Here is a 17,610-nt window from a genome sequence, read left to right as displayed (position 1 = left end):
TAATTAACTCATTCATTGCTACCTGCCCTTCTGGGGAACTGAGCGAATCTTGACACAGGTGCACTGAGGCCCCATTTCCCCTTCAAAGGGCCAGCAACCCTGGGACATCCCCTTGATTCTTGAACCCACCACAGACTGTGAGATCCTTGTAACCATCCTGGAAAGCTCCTTCAGCTGCTCCTCAGCATGCATCTTCCAGCAATAAAGCTGAGGGGTGGGAAGTGAGCAACTCAGCAGAGGAGCCAATATCTGAGCACAGTTCCACCAGCTATACCAAATGGCCTTGCACAGACAGCTAGTCTCCAAGTTACACAACTGTAGAATATATGTGGGGTGGGATGATGGGGATAACCAAAGAAGACCTACATTCACAGAGGGCACAGAAGCAGCATTAGGATGCAGCTTGGGCAGGACAGCATTCATTTGGAGTGTATCTCTAGGACCACTGGGTAACAGGAAAGGGAATGTGGCATGCAATTTTCCTAGTTCTTTCTACCCTCAATGCCAGAAGCAATGAAAAGAAAGGCAGGGGTCTGAAATTACCACTGCCCCCTCCCATCTCACAGCAGCAGGGAAGAGCTGGACAACCCACAACTTATGTTGTGCTGTGGGTTAGGCAAGTGAGTGGTAAAGGGATGGAGAGGCTCACTCCTTCCTGAAACTGTTGCTGCTAAAACAAAATACACTGATAAACAGAGCGTACCAGCATATCCCACAATGCTATCCATGCTTCTTTTTTTTCTTGCACATAGCTGAAAGTCTATTCATTCTAAACAGGCAGTGCATAGTTAGTGAAAAGCTGTTAGAAATACCAGGCTACATACTCAGGTTCTGTGAGTGGTGTTGTTTCATTTGGCTCATTTACTGGACTCCCGTCTTCATGATTGGTAATTCTTTCATCCTCTGTTCTCATTTCCACTATTGGCTCTTTTGATCCATCTTTCCTAAAAAATATTAAAAGAGTCTTAACCTCCATCATTATGGTATCAGAATGCATTACACTTTATTAATTACCATGATCCCTCCTTTCAAAAAGCCACTGAAGAAAAAGCAAAACCAATTAGCAACGATTAACACTGGAACACATTCAACAGTTTTGCTCCTAATTTCTTACAACCTTCAAAGCATTCAGTCGCTGCAGCTGCTTATCTGGCCTAAAAGCACGTATGCGTACCATAAAATCTCAAAAGAGCATTTGTTTATGAGTACATAATAAATGGACAGCTTCTCGCTGGCAAAAAACCTTTACTGGCCTCAGCAGAAGCAATAAGTAAAACATAGGGCTTGATTGTTATTTGCACTATGGCCCCTTTACAACACTCTGGCAGGGTACTGAGCCTTAAAGTGGGTATAAATATAAAGCTATGGGCATTTTATGGCTTCACTCAACTGCTGTAGCAATGTAAAGAAGGCTTAGTGCAAAATGAAAATCTGGCCCTTACTCATCAGACCTGAATAGCTCCCACCAAACATTTAAATCAATTTGAAATATCTATCTATCTATCTATCTTACACTTCCCTTGTTTATGAACAGATGAAGACTCCCCACCCTTAAACTACTGATTTCCCGCCCCCCCATAAAATCAGACAATGAATTCTAAGCAATCTGTGAGCAGGGGTGGTTGCTCGCTATGCACTCTAACAGTGTCCAATATAACGTGGCCCAAATCTGGGCCAAAGCATTGAATCGCTACAGCAATACAGAAAATAATGCAAATTAATAACTAATAAAATTTTCTATGTTAGAAGTGCAAATCATTGTGTACCCAAAAATGTTGTGATCTTCCAATACTGAAAGAACAAACATGCCTTTCCTCTCCTTGAGATCACATCCTGAATCAGGTTCCTAGAAACTGTAATCATTTTAATGCAGAAAACCCAGGACAACTAATATATAAGTGGGGAATCCCTCATCTTTAGCAATCTGATTTCTAGACCTGTTGCAGTCCAGAAATCACCCTGGTTACTAGCTCCCTGAGCTTAGCCTGGGTCCCATTACAAGGGATATGTCTTAGCTTACCTCATGTCTTATATTTCTATATTGTTGCCAAAAAAATAATATAATTCTTACACAGAGACTTTACATATGCTCTTATCTATCTATCTGCAACATGGATAGAGAGCTCTAACTAACACTTAGTGACTAGATAGTCTCAGAAAGAGTCCTTCTTTCCTACCAGCTATGCAGACTGCTGGAGAGACAGGAAATGGGAGTGTAGAAAAAGTGTAACCATATTGACCAGCTAGGGATCTCTGTGTTACAATAATACTCAACAGCCCTTTACATTCTGTAAAAATGATGCTTAACCAGTGTTCATATACTTGTGAAAATGACATTCAATTTGCAATGCATTTAAATTAGTCAAACATTTATTTTTTAAGGTATCAACTGGAAGTGATCAATTTAGGATACATTTGAGTGCTAATTAGGAGCTATCTAACTGCCAACCTTTTCATACAGGCACACGTTAGAATGAGGCCTACTTCAAGTACATGCAACAATTATGGATCATAATGAGATGGATGAAGGGTCTTATAATTTCTACTGATTTTATTCTATATATTTAGAATCTTATTCCCAATGAACAAAATATATATATCCAAATCCTAGAAAATATGATTTTATTAGAAAGCAAAATGCATTTAGAATGTGCTCTTCATTTATAAAGAAATAATGTACATACACTATGCAGAAAAAAATACAGGTTGCAGGAAACACCTTACTTTAGTTCTATCTTAGTTGCCTAGTAAATTCTGCATGGGCTATATTTCTACAATCAGTACATATGGAACATAGTTCTTGGCAATACATTTCTCAGAAATCAAACATAATTAAAAAAGATACCTGCCCCACTGAAAAATATTCAAACATCCAATGCCTTATTTTAAGATGCCTAGTTGATGTGAAATAAAAGAAAATTGAGACTGCTCAAGATTGTCTGGAAATGTTAGATTGTCCTGGATTACATTATATATGATGTGTTGAAACATGCTGAAATAAGGATGTAGGACTGGGGATCATAAGACAACAAGACAAGATTTACATCTCACAAGACCATCGCAAGAGAAAAAGAAATGTAAATAAATAAGACATCACGCCTACCAGAAAAGTGTCTTGAAGAAATCCTATCAGAAATCTCTTTTATATGGGCTTACTGGTCAGCTTTGTATTTTCTGGAAGCTACATATTGTTGGTAAATCAGATATTGACTGATCAAAATGAATCTGGATTTGCTACTTAGATATAAAATGCTTATCAGTGACATTTGAAACTTCAGCACATTAAGGTCCTGATTCAGGAAATTACCTAAGCACATACTTTAATCCATCCACATTTAGCCAAGTACTTATCCCCAAGCCTAAAGCTTTGCTGAATAGGGATGAATTGCTAAATCAGAGCTCTGTTCTGTCTTTAGATGTTCTATCTATTGAATCTGAAGATTTGGTGTTATTCATAGAAAAAGCGATGCTATTACTGTCTCTTATTGTAAGCCACATAAAGATAGTATACTTGTAGAATTTGTTACATCTCTACTCAATTATGCTAGGTGGACATAGGTGAGAAGGAATGTTTTCAGATCTAAAATTCAAGGGAGGAAAACATTTCAAAAACGGGAGGAAGGTAAGTTATGGGTATTATCTCCTTCAAATGCTTTGGAAACTGTAAAAATTGGGAACACAAAGTAACCTTGACTTATATGACCAGGACATACATGGATGACTTCCATAGCTCTCATGGATCTCTCACCATTTAAGGACATTTCCTTCCACATAAATGAACTGTTCCTTCATATACCTCCAATTAATATGGCTTTTTCCCCCCCGGCATGCGTTTTTTTCTTAGTCACTTATTTTATTTTTAGCAAGTATTTGCTGTAGCCATTACAGTAAAATCCCACTTTGTATTAATTTATAGTTCCACCATGTCCTTCTTATAACGTCTAACCTTTTCTCCTTTCTATTTTTTTTAAATGCCCACAAAAGGCATAATGTCAAACGTCAGTGGTAGCAGCTGTTCAGCTTGTCTAGAATTAGTTCTACTTGTTAAGATAGAATGTTGCTTCACATACTTCACAACAAGCCAGTGTGCCCTTGTCTCTTTTCCTGGGGCTAGTCATTGGCACCAATATTGGAGGATGCACAGGAGTCAGAATTTTGGCATCACAGGTCACCGCATTAGGAGCTTCAGGACGAGCAGAGTGTGTGTGGAGCTACAATGGCTCTATCATTTGTTCCCACGTGTTCCTGTGCATATTACTCACTCAGGAACACTGTCCCTCTTATGGCAGAATAGTTTAAATAGCCAAAACGGGGACTCTTAAAATCCTTTAAAAAAGCAACATTTGCCATCAGTTACCATACATCTGATATACCACCATTGTTGCCTTACAGTGCAAACATCAAGATAACTTCAAGATTCATTGATTGTCCCATGTAGTAGAAATAACTTGTGAAGTATGATTTTTGTCATATCACAAACTTAACACCAAGGCAATATACACGTGTTGGAAAGACAAAAAATTTGTTTTAAGCATTTTCCCAAGGTATATTATTGATACTCACAGGTATGCAGCTTTTCCTTCTTCTAGTTCTTTACTTTTTCCACTGGAGCCACTCTTTTTCCCACAAATTCTCCTAGTGATGCACATTAGCAATCCACATTGCCGTACGAAGAAGCAGCTGACGTCAGTCACAACAAGGATTAACAATAGGGCTGCTACTCCTAGGCCAATAACTGCACCGAGCCCAAGGCCATTAAAAAGGGTATCTTTAAAACAAAGAAAAGATTAGATTTTGTAAATAAAGTCTCTATCGGAAAATAACATTTTTTCACAACAATTTAAGGAAGTCTTGGACTTAAAAAAAAAAAGGAAACCCCAGTCTCACTAAGGAACCAATTTTAAATCAATGCAACTAATCAGGCACCTAAAATTAAGCATGCACATAAGTTGCTGCAGGAGCATGATCCTAAATATATAATTGCTTTAGCTTATAATGTTTTCCTGTGAACCAAATTCTACACATGTGTAACTCCCCTTGATTTAAAGGGGAGTTGCTTATGTGCAAATGAAAGTAGAGATTAGAAGTTTAGAGGATTAAAAAGTTTAGCCCCGAAATATAGATGATTTTGAGATTACATTCAGGTGTTTGAGAACATGCTTAGCTGAAAAATAAAGAAGCTTTTTAGAACATGTGTTATCTAACTGATAATTCATTATATCATATCATTCACAACACCAAGGAATCACAATGTTAACATGGAAACACATTTTAAACATTATACAAAACTCAGTCTTTAAACTGAACATTTAATAAAACACATACATTGCAAAGTTACTTAAATAGGATTATTTTACATTGAGAAGGAGGCTTCAAAACCTGTATTTTGCCCTTAAAAATCCAGGTTTGAATTAAAATGGAAAGAAATGTGTTAAAAGAAGTAAACATGGGCTCTAATCCTGCAAACACTTACACACATGAGTAGTCTAAGAGAAGTCAGTAGGACTACTCCTATGAGGAAAGGTATGTATGGTCTTAAATATTTGCAGGATCAGGGCTTTGTCTTGTTCTCACCTGCACCTTAAAAAAACACTTTAAAAAATAATTGTGAAAAAAGTATTTTGCAGTGGATCTGAATGCTTATGTTCTAGAGTCCAAAGCTAATTTCTGGATGCACACATCTCTGGAGAATGGCTTTTTAATGGAAATGCAGGATAAATCTAATTTTAGACTAAAACCCACCAGGTGGTGGTGGTGTGTGTGTGTGGGGGGGTGGGGAAGGTTGTTTAGGAAGCTCATAATGAAAGTTTTATCTGTGTACAGAAGAAGTATCCCTCCGTCATGCAGAAGAGGAATTGTGTCTGACCTCTGAGGTTGGAAAGCACCTCCACTAGAGCTCACGACATGAGGGCTAAGGGATATAGATCAAAAAATGGGTAGTGGTATTCTAGCCAGTGACAGATTCCATACATAAATTGACTATTGCTATGCTTCTCATGATAGAATCCATAAGTAAATTACACAAGGGAGTACTAAATAGCACACAACAGTGTGTTGTTGCTTGCTAGCTTGCCTAGCGATGATGTTCCAGTTATCCAGTCAGCAAAGTACTGGTACCCTCCCAGCTGCTAGACTAAGGGCAGGATTTTGTTCGACAGTAGTATAAACAAGCGCTGCGATGACAGAGAGCAAAATGTATAATCACAAACTGGCAAAGATTTTGACAGTGCTTTTATCTTTCTCTCTCCACTCCTCTACCCCCACCAGCACTGCCAATATACTTTGGACCAATTTTAGTTAAAGCACATAATTTTTAGATGGATTTCTATGTTTTGCTTAATTAAATTCCTTAACTAAGATACAATGTATCTGGCCTTTATAATAAGTTGATGTTGCTTATATATACTAAATCAATGCATAATTTTAACAGAAATATATGCTTGATTAATGCATGTTATGGAGCTCTAAAAAGGAAAAGTGGAAACCCCTGTTTTAAAGGGAGCTAGGTTTTTCTTATTCTGTTGCAATCAATGTCATGCCATTTTGCATGGGTTATTTTATTATAACACCATTATTTAGAAGTTTATCATGTAATAAAACAGAATTCAGTATTTTTCCCTTTGAAGTCTTTTCCCAAAAAGCTTAACGTATAAAGGAAAACACTAGATAACAGCTACACTGCATAGCCCAAATGAAAATAATGCATCATTTATGCAATGTCCCTGCCAGCAGTCTTGGAATCCTGACATTTGAGATGAATTAGTTTATTTATTTTTGATGTAAAATTTCCAAGTTAAATGTTGCCAAGCGTGACTTCTGATACCTGAACACATTAGATAAAGACTGACATGCCCTGACTTACAGTACCCCTGTAACCCTGAAATGCCTATACAGTCAATGGGTAACTTACATACAAATATATTTTGAATTAATAATTTAATCAAGATTGTCAAAAAGACTGAAATGTACACTCACTTTATGGGAAAATATAGATGTTAATAGTAATGAAACCAGCAAAGTCCTATAAAATGTAATGAGGTTCTAGAGAAATGCCTCTAAATACCTACAGAATTTAATATTAAAAGAGATCATTTCTATACAGTTTTGAACCATCCTATAGAATTTTGTGGAGCAGAAATTGTGCCCTATAAAAAAAAAGAAAACATCCACCCATCTCTGGAAAGAGTTTCATTTTATAGGTCTTTTTCATAAGGAGCTAAAACTCCCACACAACTTTATTTTTAAATCTCAACCAAGTATCATTATTATGTCAACAGAGGATAATGTGTCAAACTTTCAGCCAGCAAGAAAAGGAGGAGGCTGCATAATTAATTCTTCCTGATCACAAAAACCCAGCCATCTCAGGGAAATGCCTATTACAGCAGCATTGGTGTCTTGCACAACGAGAGTCTGGCAATTGTTTATGATTCAGGATTGGCTGAGACATCTTCTGAGTCATTAACATTTGCTTGATGTATATTTGTCTGCCTCTTTGTGTTAGAGAAGTTTCCCTTTCATTTTCAGCTGCCTCTCCCTTCCCCCCATTTGAATGTTTGTAAGTAAATTATGCAGATGCAAAGGATCTGAATAGGTATGTATGCAAAGGAACGAAAGATACTGTATATTAATCAATGTATCACTGCAGTCTCATCTGATATCAACAGTTTTCAGAAAAAGATGCATGCTGAAATCAAGGTCTTTTTTTTTTTTATGACTATGTCCTGAATCTCCTGGGAGGAGCTTCTTCCTTCCCGTGTACCTACAGAACAGCACAGCAGAATCAATAACGAATGTAGTTGACTGTTGGCAGGGATGGGAAATATGTTACATGCCCGACAGCAGTACATGGTTCCAAGAGCAGTGTTCTGGTGTGAGGTGTTGGTTGGAAGATATGGCCAAGATCCAATCTTCTACATGTATGCTTGTTAGGACGAGGCACACATTGCTTAGTTTTGGAGGGACAGTAAGATGTACCCACAACATGGCACCTACTGGAGCCATCATATGCTCCATTAGCAAGATGGCTCAGGGACAAACCACATGGCCAGTAGCAGTCTGCTTCCCCACTGCTTTACTCTTACTGTGAGCTCGTACAGCACCCTGCACAATGGGGCTCAGACCTCAGCTGGGGCCCACAGGTGCTACCACAGTATTACTGCTACTACTAACAAGAACATTTTTATCGCACTATTTCCTATTTCAGAATTGAAATGATTCATCCACATAACAGATTATAGGCGCATTAGCACAAGAGACTGAAGGGAACTTTCCAGACATGGATCTCCCTCAACCCATGCAAACACAGGCTGAACTTCACTGCCCCAACCAATTCTGGAACCCAAGAAGGCTCTGGGGACTGCTCGGGGGGGCGGGTGCCGAAAGACCTGTTCAGTTGAAGGAGAAGTGACAGGCCAAAGCTGGGAGAAGGGATTCACATTCATTGTCCCCTGCAGCTCATGAAACTTAGAAATAATACACTCTGTGGCTGCATTATCTTTCTGTTTAACCCCTATGGCCCCAGAGCAGCCACAGCCAAAGAGAGTCTAGTAGTGATGCTCCAATGGGAACCAAGAGCGAGGGGTGCTGTGACTCCCTCTGTGATGGTTTCTGGATTCCAACAGGATCCCCCAAGCTTAGGAGGCAGGCTTTGTAGTCTGCGCTACGGGAACCAGGCAAGCCCACTCCCTTCCCCTCAATGGAACAATGAGGGGGAATCTGCATGAAATAATCCTCAAAGTAAGTTCATCCTCTCAAGTCTCTGCCAAATGATTTACTGCAGAAGATGATGATGTGGCCCATAAAATGTGGCATACTGGTTCAGACCTAACTTCCATCTAGCCAAGTATCCTGACTCTGACAGTTGTCAGCACCAGATGCCTCAGAGAAAGGAAAATGAAACTCTGTAGGGAATAATTATGTTGTAACCTGTCTGCAGAATTTTCCTCTTCTGACCCATCTGTTAGTGTTCAGCTGATATCTTTAGGTATAAGGTTTGTTTTTTTTATAATCTAAAGTGCCTGTGGAGGTTAGCTTTCCACGTATAAATCTCTAATATTTTTGTGACTCCATTAAGATCTTGGGCCCAGTGTTTCAACCTTAGCTGCTAGCTGCTCAATATATAAGAACCTAACTTTAGTTTGAAAATTTTGGATTCAGCATTATCATGTAGCAATGAGTTCCATGGGTTAATTATGAATTGTATATGCAGTATTTCCATTCATTAGTTCAAAATTTGCTCCATACAGTAAATCTTTCCTGTTTTGTTTCCTTCTGGCCATTCCTTAGTTTCTCTTTGTTTTGAGCCTTTCCTTTCCTTCCCTCACTTCTGACCCCTGCTTTTCTGACTGCCTCCCCCTTTCTCTTCCATTCATTCTATCTGATCTTTTCTTCCTCTTACCACAGCAACTATGTGATCCCTCTTCTGTCCTTGGTTTTCCTGATATCTGTGTCTTTTCTGCCCCTTTTATTCCTTCATGCAGACTTACTTTTATACTTGCATGTGAGGGTCTAATCCTTGCCCCAGTTGACAATTTTCCTCATTTTGCTTCTCCACACCTGTCTCCCTGGCTTACCCTGAGGATAGTGACACCAACTCCACCAAAGTCTGAGGCTGGACTTGATGGTTCTGATGCCATAGGTTTGCCATCATTGGTTTTCTAATACTGATGGATCCATTATCCCATCCTGCCATTCCTTACTATGGACATTTGCAATAATGTAATGCTTATTCCTAAAAGTGCATTTGTTTTTGCTGCTTATTTTTTGTTTGTTTGTTTGTTTCTGAAATATAGTTTAAGGATTTTATTTTTCAAAAGTGACCATCACTAGTTTAACTCTGCTCCCATTGAAGTCAGTGGGACTCAGCGTTAGCCTAACTCAGCTTCCATTGAAATCAACGGGACACTTTTCAAAATGTTCCATAATGTATCACATGGACTTAAAGTGCTAGCTGCCGTCTTTGACGAGCTACAATGGTAATATATTTTTACATTCATTATGTGCATGGCTCCCCTAGTATATTGCACACTTAATACACATCCTATTAATTCTATGTTAATTTTGAGTGAATTGAGTCTGAACATATTCCTTGAAAGGTTTATTATATACCCATCTTTAGTAATCGAATCATAACCATACCTTTTAAAACACTTATCTGAAAAAAAAATCTATATTTGCCATGCGTTTTGATTGTCATTTGTCAAACCAATGCAGCTTTTAGTATAATATGCTTTTAATTGCACAGAATGTGGCATAAAGAATATGATATACATTAACGTCATGATAATGAAAGGAACTGCCTGCTTCAAAAAAGCACCACGTGCATCCACTTCTTCAAATAAGTACTTATCAGAGTACAATAATTCATGAAACTTTCAGGATTTTAATAATAAAAGTGGTGCAAGTTCTTAAAATAAATGGTGGGAAGTTTTGGCAATCTCTAAACTCTTCAATACTGAACCGTATTTTCAATGTCTACTAATACTTTAGTTTAGCATCAGAGTAAAGAGTTTTAAATAAAGTAGGTGGGAGGGAAACAGAGGAATTTGGCAATTAATTCAGAACCTCCTCTTAACTGGGAAGAAATGAGTGGAAATATTTAATTTTGTAGACTCCAACTGAGTATTGGGGGGGAGGGATAGCTCAATGGTTTGAGCATTGGCCTGCTAAACCCAGGGTTGTGAGTTCAATCCTTGAGGGGGCCACTTGGGAATCTGGGGCAAAATCAGTACTTGGTCCTGCTAGTGAAGGCAGGGGGCTGGACTTGATGACCTTTCAAGGTCCCTTCCAGTTCTAGGAGATGGGATATTTATTGATTCCAAAACTTGTGCTTTATCCACCCCTGTAAGTAGTTACTACTGGTATTCTGAAGGTTGTTTTCACTTGCATATGCACACACAGCTGTACAAGCACAATTCATATACAGTCCTCTACATCCAGAACATAGAATCTATTGTCTGTCCACAAAGGGGATAGCATTCTTACATGCAAAACTTGTGTAGTGAAATAGCTTTTGTGTGTGTAAATTCTATTGCTTGCATGTCCATGTATCACCCATGTATCATGCCTTCTGTGACAGAGCACAAAAAGTACACATGCAGGTATTTACACCTCTACCCCGATATAACACGAATTCGGATATAACATAGTAAAGCAGTACTCGGGGGGGGAGGGGAGGGGTGCGCACTCCGACGGATCAAAGCAAGTTCGATATAACCCGGTTTCATCTATAACACGGTAAGATTTTTTGGCTCCCGAGGACAGCGTTATATCAGGGTAGAGGTGTATGTGCAAAAATTATACATACACAAGTGATACTTGAGACCCCCCCCCCATAGGAAAAGCTACCTTTGCACTTACATGTGTTTTTATTATTTTTTCCTCAATTGCAGATTAAAAAATATTGCAGCTGATTCTCCATTGCCCTGAACCTTGAAGTTATTTATACCAATGCAAAGTGAGTGCAATGGTGTAAAAGCCTATTATTCTGCTGTAGCATTTTACAATTTTACACCCATTTTGAACTATGTAAATGACTGCAGAAGATGTAGGGCAGTGGAGAGTAAGGACCATTGGGTTATGCCTAGAGTCCATGAATTCCTTCAAAATACACCTTCCCCCCCACCCACAAAATCATTGAAGAGTCAGGAAGCTAAAGGAACTGATAACTATATGGAGATATATTCTGAAAATACTACCAAAGAAGGTGGCAGGTGGAAGGAATTACCTTGTTTGCTCTCTCTTTCACACTGCCCTCTTGTACTCATTGCAATAGAGCAGGGGTAGGCAACCTATGGCACATGCAGGGCCAGCTCTAACTTTTTTGCCACCCCAGGCAAAAAAAAAAAAGAGCGCCGCCCCGCCGTAATACCGGCGCCCCAAGCGCCGCGCACCAACCCTCTCCCCCCCCCCCCCGAGCGCCGCGCTGCACCACACCTCCCAAACCCCGACGCTGGGCCGCGCCAGGCCGCCCAAACCCTGAGCGCTGCGCCAACCCCCGCGCCCCCTCAGCGCCGCGCCACCGAAGCCCCCACCCCTCCCCGTGCCGCACTGCTGAAACAAAAACAAACGAACAAAAAACCTCGAGCACTGCCCCACCAAACCAAACAAAAAACCCCGAGTGCCCCCGCAACCCCAAGATTGGCCGCCCCTTCTAAGGTGCCACCCCAAGCACGTGCTTGGTTGGCTGGTGCCTGGAGCCGGCCCTGGGCACACGTGCCAAAGGCAGCACGCAAGCTGATTTTCAGTGGCACTCACACTGCCCGGGTCCTGGCCACTGGTCCGGGGGGCTTTGATTTTAATTTAATTTTAAATGAAGCTTCTTAAACATTTTAAAAACCTTATTTACTTTACGTACAACAATAGTTTAGTTATATATGATAGACTTATAGAAAGAGACCTTCTAAAAACATTAAAATGTATTACTGGCACGCAAAACCTTAAATTAAAGTGAAAGGTTGCCGACCCCTTCAATAGAGGTTGTCCATGATGCCAAATGTCTTGCATCCCTACATCAAATATCCTTAAAAACAGTATCTAAAGTCACACTACACATTGTTATTGCAACTGTAAAGGCTCTGGGACTTTGCTTTGATTTAATAGCTTCCAAGTCTTATTTAGTTCATTAAAAACTCTTGCTTTTGATTAAAAAATAGTACCTTTTGACAGGCATTCAAATAGCTAGAATGTAGTATTGCATTATTTCAAACACACAAGGATAATGCTGAATATAATCCTTTTCTAGACTGTAAAACTGGAAAATAGTATCAGACCTTATAAGATTCATGTGTTAGGATTTAGCAGTTTAGGGCTAAGCAGTGCAACTCTTACTCATGTTGTGAGTAATTACTGAGTAGTACAATGGAATTCAGTTGGTATTTGTGTGATAAAGTGTTCAGCAAAGTGAGGAAGCCTTATAGAACTTAATCTTTTACATTAGATTATTATAAATTATTACCTTTTTTTAGAATTGATTACATATTCCATTTATTCCTCCTCTCTAGGGGCCTGCTCCTGCCCTCATTGCAGTCAGTAACAAAACTTAGTTATGTAGGATTGGGGACTAGATTCTTAAATACCGTACCTTATATTTCCATTAAAGAATAAAGCAACTACTGTCTAGCTATCTAGTCTCTGAGTTACTATACTTCATTATCATTCCTTACCAACGTAAATTGGATTTTCCTGTGTCTCCTATGTCCAATACTGATAGAGACAGAAGTATACAGTGTGTAGAGAAGTGCAAAAGTATTCTAATGATGGGCTAAGAAGGAAATAACATTTGTCCAGGTCCAGTCTGTCAAATAAGAAAATGGTTTTGAATCTTCAGTTTCTTCTATTGGGCATTAAAGCATCAATACTTCTTTTTTTCTGGTCAAATTCTATGTTATTGTTGATGGAAACGTATATATGAATTTGCCAATGCTGTGACATTTTGACATGCAAATCAAAAGAAAATAATGATGTGGCTGAGTTTAATTTGAATGGCTCAGATAGTGAGATTATTTCTTACTCAATACTTCATGAATATGAATATTTTGGAATCTGAAAGGCCAGTAATTGGACATTTATAACAATTTACTCTTTCCTTTCACAGTCATACAGTTTTGTTATGTATAACTTTCATGAGCAAATCTAGAGAGACAAGGTGGGTGAGGTAATATCTTTTATTGGATCAACTTCTGTTGGTGGGAGGCTTACCCAGACATTTTCTTCAGCTTACCCAGATTTTTCTTCAGGTTTGGGACACATACTCAGTGGCACAGCTAAATATAAGGTGGAGCAGATTGTTTAGGGTAAGTAGTCAACACATATTCTGTGGGCCCATTCAAGGTGCAGTGGCCCATTAACACCACTGTAGTCATAGGACAAAGAAGGGGGTTAGTGGGTTACAGATTGTTTTAATAAGCCATGAAACCAGTGTCTTTATTAAGACCATGATTTTTAGTGTCAAGCAAATTTATGAATTTAAGATCCCAGGCTCGTCTTTTGAAAGTGTTGTGCAGGTTTCCTTTGAGGATGAGGACTGATAGGTCAGATATGGAGTGATCGCTTTGTGAAAAGTGTTCATCCACAGGTGATATGGTATTTTTTTTCTTTTATCATTTTCCTGTGTGAGTTCATGCAAATCTGTCATTTTACTAGAGCATACCTCTTGTTTACTGGTGATCCATTATAGGCTAGCACAAGAGGCATTCCTGTCCTAGCTGTCTTTTTGGGGCAGTTGTCACCTAAGATGTTGATGATGACTTCAGCATGACAAACTTATATTGTGCATTTTTATCATATTTCTTCTTTGCTCTATGTTTCTATTTTGTACATTTTATCAATAATTAATTATTGCTGCATTATTTTTGGATATACACATAAAAAGTAAACTATAACATTTAATATTTGAGAACAGTGCTGAGAATCAAGACAATCTGAGGACTTGCACAGTTGTAATTGTTTTGTAAAATAGAACTAGGGAGAGAAAATAAAAATAAAAATAGTTACATGGACACCTTATAATGAAAGAGAAAAGCAGAAAATGCCAGAGGTGTTTGTAATGGACATAACTTTGATGAATATAATACAATTCAAATTCAAAAACAAATTGAAGGGCCTGTCCTTCATTTTAAGCAAAGTAATTAGTCACTGATTCAAATATTAAAAAGGCTCATCTTTGAAATTTAAGTACTTTCACATTTTTACATAATAAAATATTTCTCAATTGATAAGCAGCTAAAAGGCATATTTATGGTTTTACAAAATAGTTTCATATCTGTTATCAGTCTTTTCATAGTCTTTGTACGCACTTTTTTCTTGTCACATTTTTGGATTGGTAAATATTTTCCTACATTGAAAATGTAAGTAAGATCTCTGATAACGAGAAGAGTTCCTTTGGCCCATACTTAGATTTGATAAGGGGAAAGCTGATGGCTAAACTGATCATGGTAAGAGTTTAAGTGAATGTGTGTTTATGGGCGGGAACCTAAGTTCTCAGCAGTAGTATGAGAACTCTTCTTTAGGACCAATCACTTCTTTCACTGAGAAAAGACGATGGGAGTATTTCAATGAGGCTATACTGTCTGCCATTAGTTTGCCTGGCATGGGTGTGTTGCACAGGCACAGGGGTCTGTATTTAGCAATGTAACCACAGAGCCGGGTAAGTGTCCAACAGTTCATAGGTCTACCCTCAGATTTAATGAAAATTGCATTAAAAGTTGTAGCCACTAGTCTTTAAGTCATAGCAAGCATTTTTTTATGAGCATGTGTCAGGATGAAGGGGAAAGTTAGTGACAATCCACAATGTTCTTCTCAATTTGTTTCCTTACAGAAACAGATCTGGATTCTAACAAAGACATATTGAATGTTAGTGGAGTCTGTTTGATTTTCTTTTTTTGAAATCACCTATAACTGTCTCCTAGAACACATAGGTGAAAGGCAGCATAGTAGAGTATGACTGTGATGGGGTCCATGTCTCTCATGAGCGCCCGCTGTCCGGTATTTGCGTGCCTGCTCTTTTTTCAGCTTTGCGCTGCTGGCCGTGCCTTCTACTGGCTATCGCCCTCGTCAAGTGGATCTTTGCTAACAGTCTGTATGTGAACAAAACAAACCCCTTCCAGGGTAGAAGTCCAACGGGGCCTATCCCAGTCCCTCAGTTGGTCTCTTCCTGCATCCCTTCCTAGGCTTATTCCTCAGCCCCTTCTGGGCTAGCACTCAAATGGTTTCTGCTCTGGAATGGAGCAGTGTCCCCAGCCTTCCTCCTTGGAGATTCTTTGCCTCCTGGCAAGACTCAACTGATCCCCACTCTCCAGCTGAAGTTCATTACTTGAAGTTCAGTTCTCTTCCCTTCCAGGAAATATCAGTCCCACAAAAGCTGACCCACTGCCAGGTCACCCATGGACTATTCCCTTGATCAGGGCTTAAGCCACTTCCCTAGTGGCTGGTGGGAAGAACCTGGACCAGCCCACAACTCCAGGTCCCAGCCCCGGGACCCTACAAATAGCAGCCACGTGCTGCATCCCTTTTTACTCTGTTACTGTTTCTGCTGTTCCCTGCGCCACTTCCCTGCGGCCCCAGAACCTTCACCCTCACCCTTACACCAGGGGTGAAGTCCTGCTTACTCCTTCAGCCAGCCAGGAGCACCTTCCTTACTCCCCTAGTCCTTGCCAGCAAATTAATCTACTCTGTCCAGCAGCTCCTTTCATGTGAGCCTACAGGACTCTGATTGGCCACTCCCTGCTGCCTCTTCTCCAATTGGCTGCTTTCTCACAGCCTCTCTAGGCAGCCTAGAGGGCCCACCTCTCTTGCTCTTTCCTGGGGCAGGGTGTGTTAGGACCGTGAGCACTCCAGCAGGGGCCCTCTGAGCCTAGTACACCCTGTCACAATGAAGAATTATGCCCTGTGTTGCTTGATACGTTCAGCAACACTCTGATTCTGACGGTCTTTGTGAAATAAGAGGACCATATAACTCCTCCTGCTGTAGATATATTGTAAATGTTAACCCACAGAAAGTCAAATGCCTACCATCTTAGATAAACCCAGTAATACATTACCTTATTGCTAGTTATGTCCATAAGCCAGCTAACACTGAAGTCAGTCGCATAACTCCTATTGACTTCAATGATCAGATATGGAAGTATGTGTTGTAAATGACAGACAATGTGGGTGAAAGAGGGGTTGATATTTTCAGTTTCATAGTTGAGAGTGTCAGTTTTAGAGCTGATACAGTTTCGGAGCTGTCAGCATCAGAAATGATGCTTATCAAGAATGTTATGCTTTTCTTGTAAATCCAAGAGAGGCCTTCCTTTGAATTATATATACCGTAATTAGCTCTTGCAGAAAAGCAGTCATTCCAAATGTATTTTTCCTCTATTTTTTAGGCAAGGATTGTCCTTAATGACTCTTTTAGCCAAATGAGTTATTAGGGCTTAATTCTCCTTTACACTAAAGTCCTTTTACACCATTCTGGCAATGTAAAAGGATCTAAAAGTGGATGTAAATGAAATAGCCAGAATGGCGTACAGGGAATTCAGAGTCCAGTTCAGGGGTGTCCAACTGATAGCTCTTGAGGATGAATGTGCTAACAAGAAAATATATATTTTATTGTTAATTTAAATGCATTCCTGGGGCCATGGCTTTTGATATTTAAAAAGAAGGCTTTGAATTATCCCTGGCACCTCAAATGCCTCCCCTGCAGTTCCAGGAGCACTTCTGCTATGACCCGGGGTACGTCATGCAGCTCTGGGTCTTTCCTTTCTGCAGCTGCTCAGCAGCTCCCCCAGTGGATACCTGCTGTGTCACGGGAGGAAGAAGTAAGGGTATATCTAAACCACAATGCAAGTCCAGGGGTCAAACTCAGGCTTAACCCTCTTCTGACTACATATAAATTGTGCTAAACCAGGGCTTGGTCCAAGACATCACTGTGTTGGAGGGTCCAAATCTGAGTCAGGTTGAGCCCTATTGCTTTGCAGTGTAGATGCAGTGCTACTGGACTTGTGCTATAGGAGTCCACCAAAAGTATCCCACAATCGCACAGACTGAATTACTTTGTCCCCTGGAAAGTCAAGTTGGGTGTACAGTCAACATTTCCCATACTGCACCACAAACAAAGGGCTACAGTGGCCA

The 17,610-nt window shown here is 39.7% G+C and overlaps 1 protein-coding gene across 1 annotated transcript in view; it reads right to left on the bottom strand.

Moving 5' to 3' along the window:
- NCAM2 (neural cell adhesion molecule 2) overlaps window positions 1-17,610 on the bottom strand; it is a 529,484-nt gene that overhangs the window by 16,208 nt on the left and 495,666 nt on the right. The window contains exons 16-17 of the mRNA XM_054047466.1: window positions 4,564-4,768; window positions 825-944 (exon numbers count right to left, since the gene is read on the bottom strand). Of these exons, the coding sequence (XP_053903441.1) occupies window positions 825-944; window positions 4,564-4,768 (325 nt within the window). The remainder of the gene's footprint in view (window positions 1-824; window positions 945-4,563; window positions 4,769-17,610) is intronic.

Source organism: Malaclemys terrapin, chromosome 1 (genome assembly GCF_027887155.1).
Source record: "Malaclemys terrapin pileata isolate rMalTer1 chromosome 1, rMalTer1.hap1, whole genome shotgun sequence".
Classification (NCBI taxonomy): domain Eukaryota; kingdom Metazoa; phylum Chordata; order Testudines; family Emydidae; genus Malaclemys; species Malaclemys terrapin.
The sequence above is the reverse complement of the archived record's forward strand: the minus strand, read 5'-3'. Positions and strand labels throughout refer to the sequence as shown.